Source organism: Sardina pilchardus, chromosome 12 (assembly GCF_963854185.1).
Source record: "Sardina pilchardus chromosome 12, fSarPil1.1, whole genome shotgun sequence".
Taxonomy (NCBI): Eukaryota; Metazoa; Chordata; class Actinopteri; order Clupeiformes; family Clupeidae; genus Sardina; species Sardina pilchardus.
Window position 1 is genome coordinate 11,601,742 of NC_085005.1, and position 26,580 is coordinate 11,628,321.

The 26,580-nt window shown below is 41.6% G+C and overlaps 1 protein-coding gene across 1 annotated transcript in view; it reads right to left on the reverse strand.

The window, feature by feature from the left end:
- LOC134097923 (ankyrin repeat and SOCS box protein 2-like) overlaps window positions 1-23,089 on the reverse strand; it is a 53,306-nt gene extending 30,217 nt beyond the window's left edge. Inside the window, exons 1-9 of the mRNA XM_062550874.1 lie at window positions 23,039-23,089; window positions 21,804-22,178; window positions 21,218-21,322; window positions 18,177-18,349; window positions 16,948-17,103; window positions 16,597-16,842; window positions 16,282-16,456; window positions 15,551-16,118; window positions 13,623-13,776 (exon numbers count right to left, since the gene is read on the reverse strand). Of these exons, the coding sequence (XP_062406858.1) occupies window positions 13,623-13,776; window positions 15,551-16,118; window positions 16,282-16,456; window positions 16,597-16,842; window positions 16,948-17,103; window positions 18,177-18,349; window positions 21,218-21,322; window positions 21,804-22,171 (1,945 nt within the window). The 5' untranslated portion in view covers window positions 22,172-22,178; window positions 23,039-23,089. The remainder of the gene's footprint in view (window positions 1-13,622; window positions 13,777-15,550; window positions 16,119-16,281; window positions 16,457-16,596; window positions 16,843-16,947; window positions 17,104-18,176; window positions 18,350-21,217; window positions 21,323-21,803; window positions 22,179-23,038) is intronic.
- Between the last annotated feature and the right edge of the window lie 3,491 nt (window positions 23,090-26,580).

A 26,580-nucleotide genomic window follows, 5' to 3' on the forward strand; every position in this document is an offset into this window, starting at 1 on the left:
CCTAACTGTTGAATAACTAAGCAATATGGCAGTCACGTCTGTAGGGCCCTATGATTTCTGTGATGCGGAAGACGTGGGCGGAATCACAGAATACAGTATGGCTACATGATAAATTCTCATACACGGGAACGGAATAGGGCTCGGGAACAAGCCTTGCGTTCTAGGAATAGCCGCCATATTGGTAGCGCACCGAGCGTAATATCCATTCATTCAGATGCAGAAGACAAGAAGCAGAAATGTGGTATTAGCGATTCTTTTCCTCTTGCGATCATGGGTGGTGCTGTTACACCCCACTACACAGAAACACACGACCAAGAAGGCAAAAACTAAGTAACAGGAACACACTAATACAGGCGGGAGTAAATCCATAGTAATCCATAGTAAACTTAGGAGTGAAGCTGCCAATATGGCTGCGCCCGCGAAGTTTTTTACGTCATGATCCCGAGCCCTATTTGCAAATATTTTGTTGACATAGCCTATTCAATACACCTTTTAAAAAATATATTATTATTCCTGCTCATTAATCAGTCTAAAACAACAAGCGCAGAAAGGTCTGTAGCCTACCTAAACCGTGGCCAAATATGGCAAGGTTAAACATGTTGCCATAATAAACCATCTCAAATATTCACGCCCACGTTGAGTTTGTTGCATGTGAGACAATTCTCGAAACGAGTAGCTCCCGATAAGCCAATGGCAACAAAGTTAAGAAACTGTCAATTGACTGCTAAATATCGGGCTGAACAATTCCCCAACAACATCTATGAGTCTGTCTGGACACAATTAGCCTACTATGTTGCAAGTTTTCTCAACACACAATTGACTGGACCCGCGAAGACATGAATTAAAATCGAAAGTTAATCTCAAGAACACAGCTATCGGAACGACACGACACCAATCGCCCTCTTGCGTGTAGGTCTATATGTTAGGCTTAATATTCAAACTTAGACGGCGGATTCGTAAAGAAACGCAAGCACCCACGCCATAAGTAGCCTGCCGAAAATGACTTTTACCTTGACTCGAGGAGCTGTAAAGAGTGTGCCGTGTAGGAAAACCGCTTGGAGCTCCAGCCTATTAATCTTTAACCTAGACGTTGTTTACAAGTAGGTCTATACCAGCCTAACCTTTATAAATACATGCATAAATAAATAGAAAGACAGATAAGTAAAAACAACGTATTTTTACTTCATTGGACCTTGCTGACTACTGGAAAGGTACAAGCCAAAGATTTCCAAGCATTGGAAACATTGCCATGTCCTATAGCCTACTTCCCAGTCAGTTCTGTTGACTGTGAGAGGAGTTTCAGCAAGTAGGCCTACAAGACACTGCTCACTGACAAGAGTCTCTTACTGAGCTAAACATCAAGTGCCTTACAATCATCTACCTCAATGGACATGTGTGCAAAAGATGGGAAATGTCCCAGAAAGCAACACATGCTTGCTTGAATCTACAAGTAATTTCAAAGTTGTTAAAAATTCTATTTTGAGTTACATAATAAAAGTGCCCTTTTGGATCTAAATTTACAGCCTAGTTATGGCCATTTAATTGAATTTATGTAGCCTAACTCATTTTTGGCCAGAGAGTAGTTGAATGTTTGGCTGCATTTTGATTGTTTGATTGTGCGTTGCTGAATATATATATTAAAAAAAAAACTAAATTGTGAGTCTCTTTTATTGAGTTTTCAGAAAAAAGAATTTGATTAAGAAAAATAAAACTGATTTCATAGGGCCCTACGTACAGTAGGGTTGCTGAGAATATGCAATCGAATATACTATCAAGTCTTTCAGGTTGAACTGAAGGCTATTTCCTTCTGATAGGCCTGCTGAAGGCTATTTTCTAAAACCATTTTTATTAATTTCAACAATGGTTTACTGAAACATCTTTTCATTAATTTCGCCAGTCATCACCTTCATTTTAATGATTAAATTAGATTAAAGGAGACGACTATATTGGCGGATATGCGGCCGTGAAACTTTCTGCCACCTGGTGGTTGTTTGGGTACATTGCCGTAGCCTCGAAAAAAAGTCGGCTTGACAGCTCACGGGATCTCTGCGGGATTGCCGCGGCAAAACGTGCATTCTCAACCCGTACCCACCGTACCCATGACTGAGGTTGGGCTGAGTCCTGTAACCGCAGCTGTGGGTATATCCTTTACCAACCCCACGATCACAAGAACCATGTTACTTTTATTTAGCAGTCGTACTGATAGATAGAAAGATACTTAATTTATCCCCAAAGGAAAATTCAAGGTCCTCATTCAATGTAAACAGGAAAATACAAAGCAAATCAACAAATCAACATGACTAAAGGAGCAGTAAAATTCTAGAGATAAAGATGTGCCTGAATGTACTGAGGATTGGTGATCCAGTATGAGGTGTGTGTCAAGTTGGAGTTGTGTGTCAAGTCCAACAGTGCTACAGTGCAAGATTAAATTCTAGTGACCAATAAATATGTACAGTACAAAAATGTAAGCATAGTAATATAACAGTACTAGTATAAATATACGGACAATTAAGATACATAACATAGTAATATAAGAATTATAGCAGCAGTGCAAGGATAAGTTAGATATGGGTGCAGACATTAGTCATTGGTCAAATATATGGACGAAATAAGAGAGGGTAGACATGTTAGCCATGCCATGTAAGTGTATAAGAGAGTGGAGGTGCAGATATAGAAGTCCAACTCTCCTTTTCCCTTCGGTGAAGCATTGTAAAGTTGTATGGCCCTGGGTACAAATGACTTCCTCAGTCTGTCCGTTGTGCATGTCAGGGGGCGTAGTCTCCAACTGATCAAGCTCTTCTGCTGTATGATAGTGCTGTGGAGTGAATGACAGTCAGCACTTTTTCCCCTTGTCCGGGTGAACGTGTGTCCTGTGTAGGAGATATGAGATGCCATCTTCGACGCCCACTTTCTCCTGGTATGCAAACTGTAACGGATCTAGTGTATGGCGCACCTGTGGCCTAAGTATCCCCAGAACCAATCTCTCCAAGGTCTTCATCAGGTGTGATGTGAGAGCGACTGGCCTGAAGTCATTCAGCTCACTTGGATATGGTCTCTTGGGGAGGGAGACATGATGTCTTCCACAGTGTTGGGACTCTCCCGAGACGTAGACTTCGGTTGAAGATGTGCTCCAGTGGCTCTCCCAATTCAGCAGCACAGGCCTTGAGCAGTCTTGGACGCAGTCCGCTTTCCTGGGATGGAGTTTCTTCAGCTGTCCTCTAACTTGATCTCCCGTTATGATGAGTGGGGAGGGGAAGGGAGGGAGTACCGTGGTCTTGGTCACCCTGGGGGGGAGGGGAGGAGAAGATGTGCTGCACTGAGAGTGAGAGGGGAGGTGTGAATTGGGGGTGTGTGAATTGGGCAGTTAAGCTAGCAAGAGCAGCGTCCAGAGGTGATGTGGGACAGGCAACGTCCATTGAATTGCAATCAAACCTGTTGTAAAAGTGGTTTAACTGGTTCGCCCTGTCCAGATCTCCCTCCACAGAGCTGCTACTTTTCCTCTTCAAACTAGAGATTGTCACAGTTTTATTTCAGTTTTATTTGCATAATAGCTGGTTTGATTTGCATTGAGAGGTGATATTACGGAAAATACTCCATGCCAATCTTTAGGAATGGTGAAGGATATGTGATGTGAGGCTATTGTGGGGTTTGTTTTATTGCTTTCAAGAATTAAGTCAAATTTCACATTGGCACTATTGTTGGGCTGAACAGCCGAAAAGAAGACAGAACTGTATGCATATGTTCAGATCGTATGTCTTCTTTGTGTTGATGTCTCTACTCCTGCTTGTTGTCATTGATGATTATTGTTTGTAATGGAAAACTGCTTGACACTACCATGAAAGGAGACATATTTAACATTAACAATGGAGATGTTAGGTTTAGTAACTTTTGGTTCACGGAGAAGTAGTATGTTGTTGTTGTTTTTTTATTTATTTGGCAGTGGATTAGCGTATCCAATTGCTATGGTCTTTCCATGGACAGTTACAGGTGTCCACTTTATTAGTTGCTTCTGAGTGGTTCAGTTTGTCAGTTTTACTTGCAGATGCACATATTGAATGGGCACTCATACCATTTGGCTACCCCCTAATTTAATTCTTCTTACTGACACCAAATTATATATCTTGATCTTTTAGTCCGTGGTTTCATAACACCATAACACCATTCAACTGTGCTGCAAATTAACAGAGAGAAACATGGCAGAGCATGCCCCCCTTGAAAATTAATGAATGGACCACAACCTCCCTTCTGTCAGTCACTGACAGTAGAATGCATTGGGAAAGACTCTGTTCACCAAGTAGTGATGATAAGCTATTTGGCGCAGATGTTTACTGAGTGTAATCTTAGGTAATGTAATGTATGCTGTGGCATTACTGGTGAAGGTGGCCATGCTTACTCCTCCTTACCTCTGTGACCTGCTTATCCCTTACACTCCCCAACCCCCCTCCATTCTTGTTTTTTTGTTTTGCTTTGCCTTACGTTTGAGAAAGGCACTATATGAATTAAACACATGGTTATTATTATTATTATTATTACTACATACTGAACTCCCAAAACAAATTTCCAGGTCAAAACCAAACGTTCCCCTAAAAACCATTCAACCAAAACAAGACACAACACACAAGCCCTGAACAGCACAAATACTACAACATGGTCTACAACACTGGTGATATTGATTTAAAAACACCTTACAAAAACAGTACCATTATGTTACTTTTTATAACATGGGGAAAAATAACATGTTATTTTTCACCACAACAACGTCTTAACCTCATGAACACAATATATATATATATATATATATATATATATATATAAATGTTTTACAGTACATTTATAAATGTACTGTAAAACATTTCACTGATACTGAACAAAACAGTAAATAGAATAGTTCAAAGACATAAAGACATAAAGAACACAGCCAACAAGTTAACATTCTGCTCAAAGGCGGACATCCCGGGTTCAGAAAGCAAAAAGTCCCAAGTATTTGATCCAACCATTTAGTAAACCAGTTCATTCAATTAGCAGCCAGGTAGATCAGATAATTAGTGGTATCACTTGTGTTTAGCACATGGTGGAAAGAATATACAGTATGGCAGGACTTTTAGGCTGTGTCTGAAACATAAGTACACACGCTGGGCAGTGTGCATTTTCCGGAAGTTACGCCAGAATAGACTGTCCGAGAGTCAAGCGCTCTCACTAGATGGGTACTTCGTTTGCCGTGATTTCCAAGCGTGCATCGATGCATCTTTTTGGCCTCAGATATCCCATAATCCATTGCGCAGCGCAGGTCAAGCTCCACACGTCATGCAAATTGTCAACACACCCCCTCCCCGAGTCAGGTGACGCCAACTAGTTAGTGCTGTCCAAATGTAGGGACGCATACTGAGGAGCAAGCTAACTGAGACGCTACTGGAAAGAAGGTACTATCCAGCGTGCACGCTTGACTTTTTGACACAGCTTTAGTCTCTGGAGCCAGGATTTCCACCTCTGGGTTCTGCTTCATAGCACCACCAGTTAGGTTAGAACTAAATTTAACTATATGTAGCCTGGTGATGGAAGGTTCACTAGAAGAATGGGGAATTAGCTGTAGTGCGGTACGTTGGTCAGGATAAAAAACACAAGGTCCCTTTAAGAACGTGCGCACAGTGTGATGTCATCAGCAATGAGACGAGTAGAAGTTTTCAGATGGAGCATGGTGTGATGAACAAGCCAGCAATCCTAGTTTAATGCACGTTGCAAGTGTGCAGTTTGATCAAAGTCTAAGAGTTTAGATGTTGGAGTTTATGTATTAGGACAATAAAGTTGCATTTTGATCTATAACTCGAAGATGAGGATGGATTATCCAGGACTCATGACCCGCTAGCTAGAGACCTGGGATTGCGTTAGTTTCGCTAGCTCAGATAGAAGTGAGTATGTGTTCAGAGTTAACATTGATTTAAGGTAATAATGACAATGCTGGAACTACACTAATGTGAATGTTTTTCTTTTGTTAGCATTGCCACTGCCGTATTCTGTGTGACGAGACATTTGCACTGTAATTGGTTATTTAGGTGTATTAGCTGGATAGCTACAGCATAGACTATTTTGAAATCCACACTGAGTTCCTGAGTGAACGATCTTTTTGTTATTTCCTTTTGGGTAGATGGACTTAAAGATTAAGCTCTTGCAATAAAGCAATTAGTTACGAGTATAAGTATAAGTGGGTTTGGTGGTAATACATAGTGTGTTTCATCACTGTTTAAGTTGAGAATACTGTATTTCATTTATTTTTCCATATTGCAAATATTCAACTAAGAATCTATCAGAAATAAACCCTATCTTTTATATTTGTTGTGCTGTGTGTATTTTACCCGGCCACAAATTTTGGTACCAGGAGTGGGGTATTCTGATAGTTAGGTGTCTTGAGGTGCTAGGGTTGTTGCAGTGCAAATAAACAGAATACGGCAGTGGTGAAGAGTGGTGGCGGCGGCGTTCGGTGTGGTGGAGCCAAGCCTGGTGTGGTGAGGTCATTGTGCATGGGACGACGCCACAGACGTCGGACGAGGACTGAGAGGCCAGAAGAGCGCGGACAGAGCCAGACGCCTGAACCATCCAGACTGCTACAAGGGACACAGTTCCAAAGACTTTATCCTTTTGATAGTGTTTATCAAGGACTTCTAAACAATATGACGGAGCAGGGTGAAGCCTCTGGGGCAGATGATATTCAATCTCAGTTAAGAGAGCTTAGAGATAAACATGAACAAGCCATGGCTACCATTGAAAGTCTGAAGGGTGAGGCCAGTAAGTCTTATGTCTACATTCCCAGAGAGCGACATATTGCTCCCTTTAGTGGTGATTTTGAGAAAGATGGGCGGTCAGTGGATTATTTCATTGAAGAAATTGAACGGGTCCTACGTGTACGAAATCAGTCAGCTCATGATCAGTATGATTTTGTCATGTCATTGTTGAAAGGGTCAGCCTTAGAAGAGGTACGGCTGCGCACTGATAGTCAAGTTGATCAGGTCAGTGACTTGTTCAGTTATCTGAGAGAAGCCTTTACTGATAAACGTAGTGGGCCCCAACTTCTACATGACTTTTATAGTTGCAAACAGAGAGAGGGAGAGGACATACTTGACTATTCCCATGCATTACGAAAGGCGCTACAGAAGGTGATCAAACGATCACCTAGTGCCATCACCAATGAACAGGTTGTCTTGAGGGATCAGTTTATTGAGGGGATTCGTGACTCTACCCTTAGACGAGAGCTTAGGAGATATGTCAGGGATAAACCCACCTGCACAATGGTAGAGGTGCGTGAAGAAGCATGTCTTTGGACACTAGAGGAACCTTCTGTGAATGCCAAACAAACTAAAAGCAAAAGCAAAGTGTCTGATCAGTTAGATGAGAGTTATTGTGCAGCAGTGAATGCTTATGCCAAGCCAGTGACTTTAAATGAAGTTCTTAAAGTAGTATCTGAGCAAGGGAAGCAAATAAGTGAATTGACACAAGCAATAAAGGATCTAGCTGTCAAGACGTCAAGTACCCCTAGTGTGAAGCCTAGGGCCCCTCTAAGGTTTACAGAGGCTGGACAGCCTATCTGCCTTAAGTGCCAGAAAGAGGGGCACATTGCAAGAGAATGCCCACAAAAGCCTAAAGCTAAAGAGGGAGCTAGCTGGGTTCAGGGAAACGAGACACCCCAGTTGCCATGAGCCGGGCAATTCGGGGGCAAAATGCAGGCTCAAAGATTTCACCATCTCATGATCAGTTATTGCAGCGTGCAGTTGGCACTTGTCCAATGGTAGAAATAAGGGTGGGTGGAGTCTCTGTCCCTTGCTTATTGGATACAGGCAGTCAAGTGAGCACAATCACAGAAGAGTTTTTCCGTAAGCATTTGGGGGGAGAAGATGAAGATATGCTTTCCACCTCTGGCTGGCTCAAGTTAACAGCCGCTAATGGGTTAGACATTCCCTATCTAGGGTATCTTGAATTGGAGGTTGAGACAATGGGAATGACCATTCCTGACTGTGGTTTCTTGGTTGTGAAAGACCCACATAGCTCACAGTTGTCTGTACCAGGCATTATTGGTATGAACATAATAAGTCAATGTCGTCAATTGGTTCAGGCTGAATTTGACACTACTTTGGGAGGGAAAGTGGACGCTGACTGGAGGATGGCATTTCAAAATTTGCAAAGGTGTAGATCTGAAAAAACAATAATGGCAAGGATAGCTGGTAAGGATAGAGTATATGTACCTGCAGGGTCAGTTGTGACAGTCCAGGCCAGAGGACTGGCCATTGGTACAGAAAGTGAGGAGCAGTGGTTGTTGGAGCCTAGCAGTATATCCTTGCCAGGAGGGGTTGTAGTTATGCCTACACTTGTGAATCCACATAGCAATCTGGTGCATGTGCAGGTGTGTAACTTGTCTGATGAGGATGTGTGGCTCCAGCCTAGAACCCGGCTGGGTATCTTGTCACCTGTGCAGTGCATGAATAGTGAGCAACAGTGTGAAGTGAAATTTCAGCGTATATCAGCAAACACTGAGCAGGTATCTTTGGATATGACTGAATCTCACCCTGAAACTAATGTGACGAGTCTCTTGGATAGGCTAGACATTGGTGGCACAGAGGAACAGCAAGCACAGCTGCGAGTGTTGCTATCAAAATATGCAGATGTATTTGCTCTTGGGGAGGATGACCTTGGCTATACAAATAAAGTAACTCATGAGATCAACCTGGTTGATGAGGTACCAGTCACCTTACCTTATCGTCGAATTCCACCTACTCAGTATAAGGAGGTGAAAGAACATATATCTCAGTTGTTGAGAAAGGGAGTCATACAGGAGAGCTCAAGCTCTTATGCCTCACCTGTGGTAGTGGTTAGGAAGTCAGATGGTAGTATACGGCTCTGCGTCGACTACAGAAAATTGAATCAGAAAACGAAGAGAGATGCGTTTCCTCTGCCACGCATCGATGAGAGCTTTGATGCTCTACGCGGTGCCAGATTCTTTTCAAGTATTGATCTTGCTAGTGGTTATCATCAAGTAGCTGTCGCAGAACACGATAGACATAAGACAGCCTTTACGACTCCATTTGGTCTTTATGAACACCTGAGGATGCCCATGGGAGTTTGTAATGGACCAGCAACCTTTCAGAGGTTGATGCAGGTGACCATGAATGATCTGATTTTCCAGATAATGTTGGTTTATTTGGATGACATTTTATTATTTTCTGGAACTTTCAGTGAACATATAGAGAGATTGGACATTGTACTTAAACGCTTGCATGAAACAGGTCTTAAGGTCAAGATTGAGAAGTGTCATTTTCTACAAGAGAAGGTGACTTTCTTAGGGCATCAGATATCAGCAGAGGGAATAGCAACAGATCCCAATAAAATCTCAGCGGTGAAAGAGTGGCCCATACCCACTACGCTAAAAGGATTAAGATCATTTCTGGGTTTCTGTAGTTATTATCGGAGATTTGTTCAAGGCTTTTCAAAAATAGCTGGGCCACTGCATGACTTGGTGAATGTGTGCCTTAGTGTGGGACCTCCCGCCAAAGTAAATCAAATGCTTATGAGTCTATGGAATGCAGAGTGCCAGAGTTCCTTCGATGTGTTAAAAGAAAAGTTAACAAGTGCACCAGTGCTTGGATTTGCAGATTTCACTTCCCCGTTCATGGTAGAGACTGATGCTAGTGGACTCGGCTTAGGAGCCATTCTGTCACAGCGTCAGGATGACAAGATCAGAGTGATTTCATATGCAAGCAGAAGACTAAGAAATGCTGAGAAAAATGACAAAAATTATAGTAGCATGAAATTAGAGCTTCTAGCCCTTAAGTGGGCCATAGTGGAGAAATTTCGAGGATACTTGCTGGGCGCAAAGTTTACTGTTACAACGGATAACAACCCATTATGTCACCTTGGTACAGCTAAACTGGGAGCCATTGAGCAAAGATGGATGGCACAATTGGCCGTATTTGATTTTGAGGTGCAGTACCGCCCAGGGCGCTGTAACGCAGCAGCAGATGCCCTCTCTAGACAGCCCTTGGCAGGGGAGCCTGAGGCTACGTCTGAAGAGGCCGAGTATGACAATTGCATTGCCATTTGTAATGTGATCAGAAAGGGCACAGCTCTCGACCCGGAGTTGACCCTGACTGGTATGGAGAGATGTGAGGTCAGACAGATTAGGGCCGTGGATGTAGGAATTGCAACTGTTAGTCCTACTCAAGGGGCTACATCTGCCCTCCCAGGATATACAAAGGATGAATTGTGCGTGTTTCAGAGGCAGGATCCCGTTCTGAGTGTGTTCAGGACATTTTGGGATCAGAAACGGAGGCCTACAGGTAGAGAAAGGGGGTGTTTGTCTAAATCTGTGCAGTCCTTGCTCAAACACTGGACCCGTATAAGAGAGCGTGATGAATTATTGTACCGTGTGGTGCAGGACGTAAGATATGGTGAATGCTACCAGCTGTTGGTACCTGACTCCTTGAAAAGGCCGGTACTTGAGAGTGTCCATGATGCAATGGGCCATCAAGGAATTGAGAGAACGTTGCAGCTCTTAAGACAGAGATGTTTTTGGGTAGGACTGCATGAGGATGTTGAGTTGTGGATAAAAAGATGTCAGCGTTGTGTCCTAACTAAAATGCCTCAGCCTAAAATCCACCCACCCATGAAATCCTTTTTAGCAAGCAGACCTCTGGAGGTTGTGGCTGTAGATTTTACGTTGTTGGAGCCAGCCTCAGATGGTAGGGAGAATGTGTTAGTGGTTACAGACGTTTTCACTAAATTCACTCAAGCCTACCCGACACGAGATCAGAAGGCCAATACCACAGCTAAGGTTCTTTTGAGAGAGTGGTTCATGAAATACGGTGTGCCAGAACGACTGCATTCGGATCAAGGCCGGAATTTTGAGAGTGAGGTAATTGCTGAGCTTTGTAAATTGTATGGCGTGAAAAAGAGTCGCACAACCCCCCACCATCCAACTGGAAATGCTCAATGCGAGAGGTTTAATAGAACTCTCCATGAGCTGTTGCGCACTCTACCTCCAGACAAAAAACGCCGCTGGCCTGAACACTTACCAGAATTAGTGTATGCATATAATGTGACTCCTCATTCAACCACTGGTTACTCCCCATATTATTTACTGTTTGGGGTGGAACCACATCTGCCTGTTGATGCATTATTAGGGAAAGAGACAACAGAAGTACCAAACTGTGATTGGTTGGCGGTGCACCAGAGGAGATTGAAAGAGGCACATGCTCGAGCTAAGGAATTTTCAGCACAAAAAGCAGCCGACAGAATTGCTTTGCAACAAGGCAAGGTGTATTGTCCTCAAATTGATATTGGTCAGTGTGTGTATATCCGAAATAGACCACAAGGGCGAAATAAGATACAGGATGCGTGGCAGTCTGTCCCTTACCGGGTGGTTGGGATCCAAGGGACCACATATACAGTTGAGCCAGTAGGAGGGGGGCTGACGAAAAGGGTGAACAGGGTGGACATACGGCCATGTGTGGGTGACCTGCTTCCTGTCTCAACACCTCCAAGGAGAAAGGAAAAGCAGCCTTCTGCGTCAGTCAGGTCGAGGGAATCAGGGTCAGACTCTGAAAGCTCAGATGATGGGGAAATCATAGGAGAACTTGTTACCACTGATAACCCAGCTGGGGAAGAACCGATTGAAGAGAGGCGGGTTCTAAGGGGACTTGATACTCCTTCTCAACACGCTGACGAGACAGTAATTGAGGGTGGTGATGGTCAGTCAGAACATGAATCTTTAGGCTCTGAAATTGAAAATGAGTCAGAACAAGAAAATGAGTCTGAACCCCCCTCTGTCACCCGCAGAAGCACCAGACAGAATGCAGGGCAACATCCAAATATGCATCATCAGCCTAGATCAGCATTAGAGTCTGGTTCACTCAGCCTATCACAGCAGTAGTTTCACATACAGTTGTCAGTCTAGCTATCGTCTTCTTTAGAGAAGCAGTGAAGGAGGTTAGGAATACACGGACGGTCACCGAGGACGTTGACTGTTGAGCAGGGGAGAATGTAGCCTGGTGATGGAAGGTTCACTAGAAGAATGGGGAATTAGCTGTAGTGCGGTACGTTGGTCAGGATAAAAAACACAAGGTCCCTTTAAGAACGTGCGCACAGTGTGATGTCATCAGCAATGAGACGAGTAGAAGTTTTCAGATGGAGCATGGTGTGATGAACAAGCCAGCAATCCTAGTTTAATGCACGTTGCAAGTGTGCAGTTTGATCAAAGTCTAAGAGTTTAGATGTTGGAGTTTATGTATTAGGACAATAAAGTTGCATTTTGATCTATAACTCGAAGATGAGGATGGATTATCCAGGACTCATGACCCGCTAGCTAGAGACCTGGGATTGCGTTAGTTTCGCTAGCTCAGATAGAAGTGAGTATGTGTTCAGAGTTAACATTGATTTAAGGTAATAATGACAATGCTGGAACTACACTAATGTGAATGTTTTTCTTTTGTTAGCATTGCCACTGCCGTATTCTGTGTGACGAGACATTTGCACTGTAATTGGTTATTTAGGTGTATTAGCTGGATAGCTACAGCATAGACTATTTTGAAATCCACACTGAGTTCCTGAGTGAACGATCTTTTTGTTATTTCCTTTTGGGTAGATGGACTTAAAGATTAAGCTCTTGCAATAAAGCAATTAGTTACGAGTATAAGTATAAGTGGGTTTGGTGGTAATACATAGTGTGTTTCATCACTGTTTAAGTTGAGAATACTGTATTTCATTTATTTTTCCATATTGCAAATATTCAACTAAGAATCTATCAGAAATAAACCCTATCTTTTATATTTGTTGTGCTGTGTGTATTTTACCCGGCCACATATAAAGTAAACCAGCTAACCTAAAACATCCTTAGCCATTAGACATTAGTTTCTCTACAGGTTATTAGTACCATAGCAAACCTCTGTCCACTTTTTGATTAACTATTGGCACACAACCAGCAATAAATTTTTATAAAATTCACAGATTTGAGTTGTCTCCAAACCACTCACTAAGCAGTTAGCTACAGTATAAATGTAAACACAGTGCAGCGGTATACAATAATGTGACGCAAGAATCAAATATGGGAAAGGTCAGAGTTCGGGAAAGTTGTGAATAATCAAGCTTTTGTTGTTTAAATTATTGAATTAAAGACAGTGCTTAAGAGACACACACACAATCAAAAAAGTAAGACTAGAGATTCTCAAATTCTCCGTTGTCGTAGAACAGGTACTTGATGAGTCGTCCAGGCAGAGGAAGGCTGGTCATTCTCCTCAGTCTCTGCCTTCCCACCAGCTGACGGATCCTCACTCGGCACAGATGCATCAGGCAGGCGGGTGGCTCTAAATGTTTTAAGGACATTTTAAGATCACTGGGCCTCATTCACCAATATCTTCCTAAGAATTTTCTTAAATGTGTTCTTAAGAATGTCCAATGAAAATTCTTAAACAGATTCACGAAGGTGTTCTGAGATTCAGCATGATAAAAACAACATACAATTCTGAGGTATAAAAGTTAATTGACACTTGTCGCCTGGCCTATAAATTGGCTTTTTATAATATTGTGCAGTTAATCTTAAATGTCTGAAATTGTACAGTATCTGGAAAGTACGTCACTGTACTCACTTGATTTTTCTATGATGTGTTCCCAGTCCTTGTTGTTCTCAAGAAGTTCTGTGATTCTAGAACACAGTTTCACTGGACCGGTGTAATCAAGGAGACAGTCAATTCTAGGTCCTGCCCAAGAGGTATAAAGGGGATCCGCTATAATCTCACAGAACTGTACAGAAAGGATAAATGATCAGTTAGGAAGAACAGAAATCCACTTATTCACCCAAATACAATAAACCACTAAAGATATACGCTCAGTGACCACTCACAGGTACACCTGTTGAACTACTCATTAACAGAAATACCTAGCCAATCACATGACTACAACTCAGAGCATGTAGGCATGTAGACATCAATGGGATCTATGTTAGGCCAGAGCTAAAAGTGGTATCGCCAGACAGAGAATGGCTGGGTGAACTGGAGAAAGGTATCAACTGTCAAAATCAATTGTTTAACTCCAGGTGAGGTGGAAAATTAGTGTAATTCCCCAAATGGTGGGATATCCCTTTAAGAACACCACTGCAAAATAAAAGTTAATTGACCCACACATGATCATTGCAACACACAACAGAAGTCAAACTCCAGTAGAACTGAGTTGATATCTAATCAGAGTATGCAGCATCTACAGTATTTCAGATTTTTTTGATGTATGCAATAAGCTTTGCGACACCCTGGTGGACACCTTAACAGTCACTTTCACATCATATTTTGTTGAGCGACACTTGTCGCCTGGCCTATAAATTGGCCACTTTTTCTAGAAATGAAGTCTGAAAAAATCTAAAATTGTCTCCAATTCAGATTGGTTAGATCGTACATATTTTTTTTGTCGTACTGTATCACTACGTTCTGCCAAATCAAATAATTATTCCCGGTATGCACTGCGTTGTCTGGTTATGTCAGAGCCCTACTGTGCAGCTTTTGATGATGTGAAGTAACAGCAATACCTCCCATGGCTGATCGTCACCTACTTCAGCATTTCTCAAACTACAGTACGAGGAGACTGCTGGCCCACGGAGCAGCGAAATCTAATTATGCCAGGTGCTTCTGTCACTCGTGTGATAATTTGCCGCGTAATTGATGTTATCACCCCCCGCATGGTCCTCTCTTGATATGTTGGTACAATTATAGCCTTGCCCACACAGCTGGGCTATTCACACCCTGTATGATAAGTGACAACCATAGACTGTATAAAATATGTATTGCAACAACAAATGTGTTGCGCATACACAAAATAACATAGCAGACATTTGTTTTTTCGTCTGCAGAAAGTGAAGAATTCAGAAAGCTTTCTCCATTCATATCTTTTCTGATATCTTTTCTGGTGGAAATGTTGTGTTTAGTTCCATCTTTGTTCAGTAAATACATACAACAGTCAGTTTGTTAGTTCACAGCAATCTCATGATTATGAAAATTTAAAGTCAGATAAATGAATGGTTAGCACTATGGGGTGGCACATGAAAGTCTGGAGTTTGATTCCTGTGAGAAGCATTTTGGCCAGGGCGGTTGAGAAAAGTGGCTGCCGGTATTTACATTCCTATGTATCCACGATATTCCCAGAGACGGTTTAGTAACTATACGATCTTTGATATTCCTCAGCCAACAATGGGCGTCGCCATGACACCTCAGTATTAAGAAAACGTTTAAGCAAGACGATGATGAGCTATGGACAGACGCATTTGATAGACATCCGTGGCGCCCAATAAACGGATCTGGACATTTTTTCAAATATGAGAAAATTAACGTCTGGTTGCCAGACCACGTCTCATTTGAGAAGTGGTAGGTGCTAGCCAGGCTAAGCTAACATAGCCTAAAATGGGATGTTACAGGAACTTGTTGTGTAGCCTAGTTCATGCACTGGTACAAATACACTGGTACAAATAGCATAGATTGATATTTGTAACGGAATGAAAATAGCCTTTGCCAAAAAATAAAATACTCATAACCTGTGCAGCTTCGCTTTGAGAAATTTCATCAAGATCCAGCTCATCCCTAGAAGTAAACCGGCTCTTAATGGGAGGATGTGGGCCGTCTCCATAAACACATGAGAAACAGGCGTTGGCATCACATCCATTGTCCAGCAGAAGCTTGAGCATCAGTAACTGCTTCATACCAAAGAGCAGAGCCCCAGGAAAGGTAGTGGGGAGTGTTGGCACACAGGCATTCACATTGGCACCATACTCCACCAGCAAAGAGACCATGTCTAAATTTCCCTGTCTCACGGCTACCAGTAGAGGATTGAAAATATCCAGATTGGGGTCAGCACCTGCCTCCAGCAGCGTGGATGCTGCGTCCATGTTGCTGTTGCGTACAGTGAAGTGGAGGGCCGAGCTGCACCGGTCATCATAGATCTGGGAGTGGTCATACTTCAGCAACGTGTTGACGTCAAAGTCTGCATTGATGAGAATCTCCAAGATTGCCTCTCGGTCATGTTCTGCTGCAAGATGGAGTGGACTAATGCCACTCTCTAGCATGATCGCTCTGTCTGTATGTGGAATCAATAAGGACACAATTCTGCACAAAGACACAATGAAAATTAAAAACATGAAAAACTATGCTGTACTAAAACAGATAATTTACCTTAAATGTTTGGTTGCAGTTAAACTGCACTGGTGCTGTTTTTTTAAAAAAATGGTTTGATTGAAGCCATTCAAGTTCCGAATTCAAAACTACCAACCTAGCATGTCCATACTTTGAAGCGATGTGTAGAGGAGTTAGTCCTGCTTTGGTTGTTTTGTTTACATTTGCTCCTTTAGACAGAAGCAGCATCACCACCTCTTCATGGCCATTCTTGGATGCTTCAAACAAAGGTGTTGCTCCATCCATCATAGCTTGACAGTCAGTATAGGCTCCTTAGAAAATGTAAATGAGAGAAGTTGTTATAATACATCTGAAAGCCTCACTTGGCTATTTGAGAAATTGCTCGACCAATGGTATCATGAACCGCATGTGCTCTTGTTTGACCAGTGCGATCTAAATACATGAAACTAACCATGTTCAATGAGGAGGTTCAAGATTTCTGGGCCTCCCATCTGAGCAGCCACGAATAGTGGTTCAATGCCATAGGTGTTCCTGGCTCTTAGGTTTGCTCCAGCTGTCACTAAACGCTTGCAGATACCAAGATTTTGGTTTTGCACGGCTATATGTAATGGTGTCTCTCCTTTCACGCTGGCTTGTGAGACCTTGGCTCCAAACATCAGTAGCAACTGCACCATTTCCTTAGTTGATCTTTCACAAGCTGGAAAGGATGAAGTTGTTCAAGTTGTTCAGAGATAGATAAGTACAGATTCATCAAGTCATTCATGGCCTGATTAGAGTCTCAATATTCTTTTAAAAGGGATACCTAAGTAGAGAGGTGATTCTCCTCCATCGTTGATTTTGTTGGGGTCTGCTCCTGCCTCAAGAAGACACTGGACACAAAACAGGTTTTTGCCTGCGGCAGCCATCATCAGAGGCGTCTGGAGCTCGTTGGTACGTTTGTCGATCAGTTTAGGAAAGGCTTTAATTGGTATGGATATAATGTAAAAACAAAATTATTAATGACAAGTCAAATGGACGATAGACATGGCCGTCCCTCAAACACCAGGAAGGATCCTTCAAAGCTTATTTTTTACAGAAAGGTGTGTCATCGAATCTTGCCGACACACCATTCCAATGTTAAGCATCCTTCAAATTCTACCATGGACTTAATTTCACAGAATGTTTAAGGATTCCTGTGTGTCGTCAGCTTGCTTGAAAACACTCATAATCCTACAGTATGCACACATTTATACAGGATTTGAAAACAGTGCTACTGTGGGTAAGGATCTGGGCTAGCATGTAGAAGCCTGAAAACTTTGGATTAATTTCACGAGTTCCACAGTTGTGCCCTTGTGCAAGACAGGGGGACAGTGGCACGTGTAATACAACTGACACATGTAAGTTGTTTTGGGTAAATTAAATTAATAAATCTAAGAGAAGTAAGGGCTCAGGTCATTTTGACAACTTTGAACTTTCACACCGTAATAATTGTATGAAGAAGGCAGGGATATTTAGCAGGGAAATGTAGGGGTTCTCTTAGGGGTGAATTCTCCCCTTCGCACGTTAATGACGCGTAAGCTTTCTTTTGCGTGTTTCAGTTCCGAAGTAACGGATTGGATTTGTGATGTAGCGAGGTACAAAAGTAACCTGACTCTCGCCAGATCCTTGTAGTTCGCTGAGCTTCACACAACGATCTGGAACTTCTCGATGCGAGATGTATTTCTGAAGGCTGGGCCTTGTAAAAAAAATCCTTGCATGTGATTTGATAAACCACTTGTCCGTTAACTTGAATGACGTGCTAGGCTACTTCAAGCTCTTGCCAAACCCGGTCGGAAGAAGAGTGAAAACATCCTTGCCACCAATAAATGCCTTCAAAACCATTCTCTGTTCATCTTTTAAAGAATGAATACTCGATAGATTCGACAAAAGGTCTTAAGAAAGTCTTAAATTGAACTTGTTTATACCTGTAGACACCTTCAATCATACAGTTTAAGTAGCTCAAAAACTGATAATTTCATATATGTATCCTCAAAAATGGTCTCTTAATCATACCGTTCACTAGCACTCTCAAACATTCCTCAGAACCATAGTGTGCAGCATCATGCAGATGGATCCAGCCTTGTTTGTTTGGTATACTCAGAGTATCAGAAGGCTGTTGCTGCAATACTTCAAGAAGTTCTGCGGCATCATTCCTCCAGATGGCTGAGTTTATAGCAGACATGTTCCTGTAAGACCAAACATACATTCTAGTACATTATTACATTACTGTATATATATTATACATACAAAATAGTCTCCTTTTTATGTAAGGAGAGATATAAGGGTCATTACGATTCAAAATCGAAAGTTCATCGAACACATCAGAACGACACGGCACCAATCGCCTGTCCCGGCTATTATCACCCTCTTGCGTGTAGGTCTATGTTAGTTAATATTCTACAGGTTGAAACATGCCATGGCATTTTTGTCCGAAATGCTGAGGTAGTCCTGCACTTCTCTGGCGACTCTACGTCACCGGGTCGTCACCTTTTAGGAATGAAACGCCCCAACACCTGCTGCCCTGATTACCTGTGATAAGCCATAGACCTCTGAAGTTCGCCTACAAAAAATCTACCATCTTTGCCCATATAAGGAGAAACGGTATATGACGATTTTTCCTATGGGAAATTAACTAACAGGTGGAATTATCACACCTGTTAAACTCTCGCGGGGATGACAAAATTGAAAATTCAGGTGTTTTCCCGAACACACTTTTGTCCTCTGCCTTCGAGAGGATACTGTGATCTCCAGTGTGCGGAGGCGGCAGACTTTGATTTTTGCTACCCCAGAGCTAACTTGCGATGCAACTTGCCATTAAGTTAGTTAGCCAGTTAGCTCTGGGGTAGCAAAAAGTGAAGTGTGCCGACTTCATGTACTGGAGATCACAGTATACACAAGAAGGCAGAGGACAAAAGTGTGTTCAGGAAAATGTCTGCATTTAACACTTTATTGTCCCCGCGAGAGTTTAACAGGTGCGATAAATCAAAATCCCCATGTTATTTTCCCATAGGATACCGAATCTCAAAGATGGCTGCTTTTTTGTAGGCGAACTTCAGAGGTCTATGTCTGCAGCACTCATTCCCAGATTGACGCGAAATAACCATGGTTGATTGGCTGCAGCAGTGCCCAGTCTATATCAACGACCCTTACATCTCCGCCCCTCTTCAACCCCTCCCTTATAAATTTCAGAACGTCCCGCCCAATTCAGAAATGAGAAGTGGGTGGAGTTATGGGGTGCAGTTACACTTTAAGGCGAGTTCGTGATGGCGCAGCACAAGATGCACGTGGTTAAAAATCTGTCCACGATGGTCTAGATGGGCGTGTTTACAACTCGGCAGTCAATAGATAGATAGATAGATAGATAGATACTTTATTGATCCCCAAGGGGAAATTCAAGATATCACATGGCCTCAACTTATCGTGGGAGTAAGCATTTGTAGCGTTTGTATCCCCGCCCCTGCTGTCACCGGCAGATCTCGCTGCTGCAAGAGGTCAACTTGAACACGCCTATTATTTTTGCTTGCCGTAACCTGATCGACCCTGTCATTTAGGACTGACCCAATTTTTTTTTTATTTTGTTCCTTATAAGCTTGTGCCAGTGACGTTACACTCAGTCAGTGATGTCACAATCAGTCAGTGATGTTACAATTATGCAAATTTGTTTAAATTCATACTTACACAATCACTGTGACCAAAATTGTACTTTTTTTTTTCCTTACTTTGAATCTTGGGGGTGGGGGGTGTAGACCTACTTACTAACCCATTGTTTTTATTTTTTTGGGCTGTTACTGTAAACAAAAACACTTTTAAGAATGGACTTAATTAGATTTTTCTTCTTTCATCCTCTGCCCCCAAACATAGTTCCGATTTTAAGGGCTATTCATGCCAAGAACTATAACCATAACCATAAAAAGCGTTCACACTGACCAACGATAAAAAAGGTCCTTGGCTGTTAGCTTTTTATCGCTCTGAAAGTGATCACCAACGATATTGTTATCGGTATAGTTTATGTGTGAACGTTGCCATTCATATTAGCAAGAGCAATACTTGTTTATAGTTATCGTTATAGTTATCGGTGTGAACTTGTCAAATGTGAGGTTATGTACAGTAATCTCCACCCATGCAATGTTCACACTGAAGAGATTTATTAGAGGAGAAAAGTTGGATATCCCCACTCTGGAATACTTCTTGTCCAATCAGAAATTAACAGTTTGAACGGACCTAACTGTTGTATAACAGGTTGTATTAGTACTATAACAACACACTCCTCATTAAGGGGGGAATTCTCCCATTCGCGCGTAAATCGTGCGTAAGCTTTTTTTTACGCGGTTCTCTTGCGCGTCTCTCTGTTAAGCGGATTCTCCCATCTCCGCTCCTGTCACACCCACACCGCGCAAAGTCGGATTCAAGGCAGGCTTATGAAAGAGGCGTGATTTATTTTAAAAAAGGACAGAGTCGAACGAAGTATGCTATGGGATAATGACTTCTCGTCAAGTTAAAACTGAAGATACATGATCAGTAAGATTCAATACAGAAAGTGGGTGATTATAACGGGATTTTCACTATTTAAGAATGTAGCCTATGAAGCCAGTGAAGGTAATGGCGCGAAATATGGCACCGTGTGACACTGTAATGCAGTATCACATTTGATACTGTAATGTCAATTTGTAAATTCCGTGTTGCCTACATGTATTTAGAACTAGGCCATCTGCCGACATGAGCAATATGCTGTTTCACCTTGTAGTGGCGCTCGACCATATTCCAGCCCTCCAGAGTGCGTAAGCTGGAAAAGTGCTTAAGCCATGGCAGAATGCGCGCAAGAGTTGTATATATAAGAAACGCCCAGATTTTGGGGTTGCTCCACCCAAAACGCGCAACTCTCTCTACCACGCGTAAATGGCCGACTTAAGTGGATGGCAGAATCCGCTTAGAGGGAAACGCGCGTAGTTGCGCGTTTTTTTGGACTTACGCACCCTTACGCACCCTTACGCGCATGGGAGAATTCCCATATGTAAATTTGATTTGAATGGTGAAAAATATGTAGGGGTCCTTACATGGGTTTCAGTCTAACTTGCAAACCTCCATTTTTGCTTTTCGTCCAGGAACACACCCTCGTTCTGTCTCCAGCACAGTTATGTGAACTCTTTGGTTGGTTTTGGCTAAACAGAAAGAACAGATGTGTCAGAGATATAAAATCAACTTTGACAGGAGTTGTGCAATCTATAAGTTGTTAAAGGCATCCAATGCAGTTTTGGGTTCAAGGTCTCCCCCTAGAGTCGCAGAATATTTATAATTTACCTTACAGTTGAACATACTTAGCCTCTCCTCCCAGACACCGGTATATTTGCATTTGTTTTGGAACAGAAGCCAAATTGCAACATGCATGAGTGGGGTGAAGATTTTATGGAGTAGAGGAGTATTGTTACTATAAGGATTTGTATCCTGATTGTATAGGACATGAATGTACATGTACTACTTAGATGGAAATAATAAAAACAATAATATATACAGTATGTATATACAGTATATGTAAAAGAAGGCAAATTGAAAAAAAAGAAAACTTGCGTAGGCTGCCTTTAAAATCTACAGCATTTTACTACTGAGTTGTGCATATGGAACAGTTGAATATCTAAGTATCACCTGGGTAGATTGGTGGTTGGATGTGGGTTGGCAGCAGGAGGGATGTTCTGAGTGTTGGTTGGATGTGGGTTGGCAGCAGGAGAGATGTTCTGAGTGTTTAAAGCTGTTTGTCTCAGAGCTCTGTGATTTTCCTGCTGCAGCTCTAGTAATGTTGTCATAGCTTCATGCTCAAAGGGCATAGCTTGACTTTCTGCAGCTGGTGAATAAGATGACCTCTGTGAGGGCTCTGAGGGAGAGCTGCAGACATCACTCAAGCTGCGTTCAATTGCCAGCTGAATCAGTTCACCATCGGACAAGCCACTGTAGATGCTGTAGTCCTCGAAAGCTTGATCAGCCGTAGTTGCTGCTGCTGCTGCCATGGTGGCCATGATGAATCTGACAAAATCAAAGAAATTAGGTGGGCTGTCTTTGTTCAATGGTGAATGAGAGTACATGAAATCATACTGTGTAGCAGGGTCTAGCTACAGGGCATGCCCTGAGCATTTCAAAACTGGCTGATATTTATAGATGATGAATGACCTGGCAATTCACTTATGAATTTAACACCACCAGTTGAGGAGCAGACATTCTGATTTCGGTCCAAAATGTAATGCAGGACAGAATAATGCAGTGCAGTTATAAAGATGCAGGATGCCACAAGAGGCACATCACCCCCATGTTTACATGTAGTTAGAACAGAAAATTTAAGCCAATTCAACGTAATTACAGTAATACATGTTTGTCATACTGCTTTATTGTTTGTATGTCAACTTATTTTGAGATCTATCAAGGTCCAGACTGTTTAAGCTATTTTTTACTTTTAGTGTTGCAGTTTACATTTGTTGAAGTATTATCCGCTCAATATCAAATGAATATGAATGAATAAAATTAACAATAAACTTGACATAGAATAATATTATATAGAGCCAACATTAAACAGAACACCATTTAAATACATTATAATGTCGGAAATTGAATAAATAAGGGTAGAAATGTGCAAGTATCTGTTGTTCGTAGAGAAATAAAAGTTGTCAACAAGGGCCATTATCCATATCTATTTTATTGTGATCTTACTGTTACTGCACAGCAAATTGTCCGCCATGGCCCATGGTCAACCTTGATACAGTTATTTCAACTACAGCTACAGATGATACAGGGCAGTATAATGATGCAGCAATTACATTGTGCAATCTCAAATCTAATTACTTTCAAAAAGTGTAGCACTATCTAGTCAAACAGCTGAAACATTAACTTACATTTGATGGGACCTTCTCCCTCCTCCACAGTTGCTTACCGTCTTAAGCTTGGTAGTGTAACGAGTCTTGAGTGTGTTTTTCAAACCTTCAAGGGCCATTTGATATGGGATTAGTGGTTGATGACCTTTGTTCTGCTGCCAGCTGAAAATAGGCTGACTTTGCACTATTTAAATTCTCTTCATAAAAGACATAGTTAGGCAGAGACGGGATATTTATACCTGCTGTATTTAGTAAAAGGAAAAACATATGAGTTAATATACAATAAGGTTATCCTGAAACTTGTCAATATGAAACATGTGTTTTGTACATTGTATCACACCATAAATTAAAGGCAAGATTATTTCCACAGTTGTAAATATTCTCAAAACCTGGCATGTGGTGGTGCAAAACCGAAGTAAGAGATGTATCAAACTACACCAGGGCTCAACCAGAAATAGTTGAACCCATGGACATATGAATCCAAACCGAGTGTGGTTGGATAAAAAAAAAAAAGAAGAAGCCGTTATGTTTGCTATCCTGGATGTAGACACAACATGACACGGTAGCCTAGCTTGCCTGGTGGACATAAACCATATATGACAGGTTTTTACGGGTAAATGCAGATGTTTTTGCCCCATCATTGCTGCAGCCTCACCACGCCCGATTCACACCTGTTGTGCGGCATCTGCGTGTCAGCTGCGTTACCTGTCCATAAAAAATATGCTCTGCTGCAATAGCTTGCAGCAGAGACGGAAAACAGACTGAATGCACACACCACGTCGGTGATCAGAATCACAGTTCAATGCAGCTAATTATCACAATTTTCAGACATTTTATAAGCTGTCTTTAACAGTGTAGTCAGAGAATGGAAATGTTTTTACACCTGTGGACTGCACAGCCTCTCTATTCAGGTAGGGGGGGTTACTTAGCTGTTCTCTAATGTTATGTGCTTTTTCCTCTCAAATCCAGAGATTGACCAACAGTCATGGCTCTTTTGTTTGGCTTCATGTTGTCATTAGCAAGCTTCTCACCACAAATTATACATTCTGGCTGGAAATGGTCCTGTCCTTCAGTAAAATCAAAGCTAAGGTAACCATCAAGATACAGTCTTAATTTCTTTTTTTTTTATGCTGACGGCTCATCATTTCCACTTAGCTTCTCACATAATGAGATAGAGAAATAGAGTATACAGATACTGACAGCAGTTCAGAGGTCAGGTCACAGATGTGTGGTCTCCAAGTAGCAGTCGAGTGGTGACTAAAAAACCTCTTGAAATCATTTCAAACACATTTTATTATGTTCAGCAACTGTGTTATGATTTTACTGCAAATCAAATTTTTTACAGCCTTAGCAGTCAAAGTCTGTGATCTTTGGCGCCCCCCTAAGGGCAGACCCCAGGTTGGAAACCACTGGTCTAGGAGACATGCTTTTACAGTCACACTGAATAGAATAAACACAGAGGTGTTTTCTGTCTTGTTTGCTGGGCAATATGACTCTATTGCATAGAAAGTAGCTAAAGTTTGACCAAAAAGTTGTTGCTTTGTTAAATCTAGCAGCTATGTCACCAAGTTGGCAACATTGCAACAGCACACTATTTTATTAAAAGCTCAACAGCAAGCACGTTCTGTGTCTGGTTACCTATCCCCTTCCTTCCTTCCTTCCTTCCTTCCACTTGGCACACTGAAACCGATGTAAAAATGTTTCAATGATTTTTACATTTATAATTTTTGTTTCTGAATATTAATCATCCATAAGTGTTTTTTCTTCTTCTAAATTAGTTTTTTTTTTATGTTTGTAATTTTGTTTTCTGAATGTTAACTTGAAAACATCTCTTATCCCGTAAATCAGTAGTCAGTTTAACAATTTGTTTTCTGAAATGCCCAGTAGCCGAGAGCTTTAGCTTCATGCCTTAGGTCATTTTCGTGCGCAAACTCTCTCCCAAGCCTTAGTTTTACGACTAGGTTTTCTTATGGTATTAGTATGTGTCCCGTCCTTGCCCCTTCAATTGAAAAAGGTTTCCCTGTTCCCACAGTTGATAAATATCCCTAAATTGGTTAAACCCAGCCCGATTGGATTTCTCCCTGAAGTTCAGGTTGGAAACCTGCATATTTATCTCGCCTGCTTCCTGTCCATGTCTGCTGGAACCAGTCACAAACTGGCTTATCCACTAGGCGCACCCGGATCATTGGTCTGATTGGTTGAAGGACTATCCAAGTGCAGTGTCTTTTGAACTATGTTCATTGATTATGCCTTTTGTGCAGCAGAAATAGGGCACAGACTCCCCAGGCGAATGTTCAATCTCAAATGAATGAGCTTAGTCTGGTGGTAGCTAAACTAAAACATCCCCATACAAATATTACTACTGCAATTTTTCACAATTGGGATGGTGTTTTATCTTGTCAGTCTTTGTCAGTGTTAGATTCGCTTTAAGGATTGGCCAAATAACTCTTATTAGTCTGACCATAAAACCTCTCCTCATATTTTAACATTCAATTGCTTCTTTTTCCACCCTCAATAGAGTCCCATTATATGGATATGTTTATGAACTCTCCAGTTATGAACGTATTTAAATCGTCCCAGCTGCTAGTGGTATCTCGTTTCCAATTAAGGAGAACATTTTTACCCCCTATACCTTGCCACTCTGTTAACCCTCCTCTCTCCAGATTTATATCAACCGGACAGCAACTCAAAACGTGAAAAAGACAAAATGATATCTGAACCACTTAATCACAAAATGTGTGCTTTTGGTTAGTGTGGGCTAGCCTAACATGCAGTGCATCGATTTAGCCGAAAAGAAAACGCTTTACTTACGCTTTACTTTACTTACAGAAAGCCCTTCTCACATCAGCCTACCCATGTCATCCCTTATTAAATAGCCTTCCACAAAAACACAAAGTGGCTATAGGCTAAAAGTTGAACAAGGGCTAGCTTAGACATTGGGATGTTTCAAGCTTTTGAAAAGGTCTGAGATTTTTTACAATTCTGGCTGCTAAAGCAGCTAAACCATTTTAAGTTTGGGAGGGACAGAAATACCTTTACAGATTTGTCATCCACTCATTCTTTATTTTTCTAGCACCCTTTTCCATACATCCAATGGGCTTACATACTAGGAAAGATGTTATCAGTGTACAGAATGAAACATATTACATGTAGTAGTTGAGCATCTTGTTTTTTGACTTTGAGGATCAACAAAAAAGGAATGCAACTAACTGCTCTCTTCTGTAAACAAAAACTCAATGTCCTTGATGTATGAATAACTGTTTTACAATGTTAAAAAAACAGCAACTTGTAAACATATCTGCATGTTGTGTATTTGAAGGACATTGAATCCTCTGACATCACAGTTAAAATAAAAACAGTTGAAATCCAAGAAATAAACCAATAGATCTCAGACTATTCAAACAAATGATTAGACAACAGGTTTAAATTTAGGGTAACTGTTTTACATGAATTTATAAAGTACTTGTTATGAAGACCAGCCATTCTCTATTCCCCATCTCTTGGGTACACCTTATTCTACACCAAAACATTGTTTACTGTTATGATATGATACCTGAAAACTG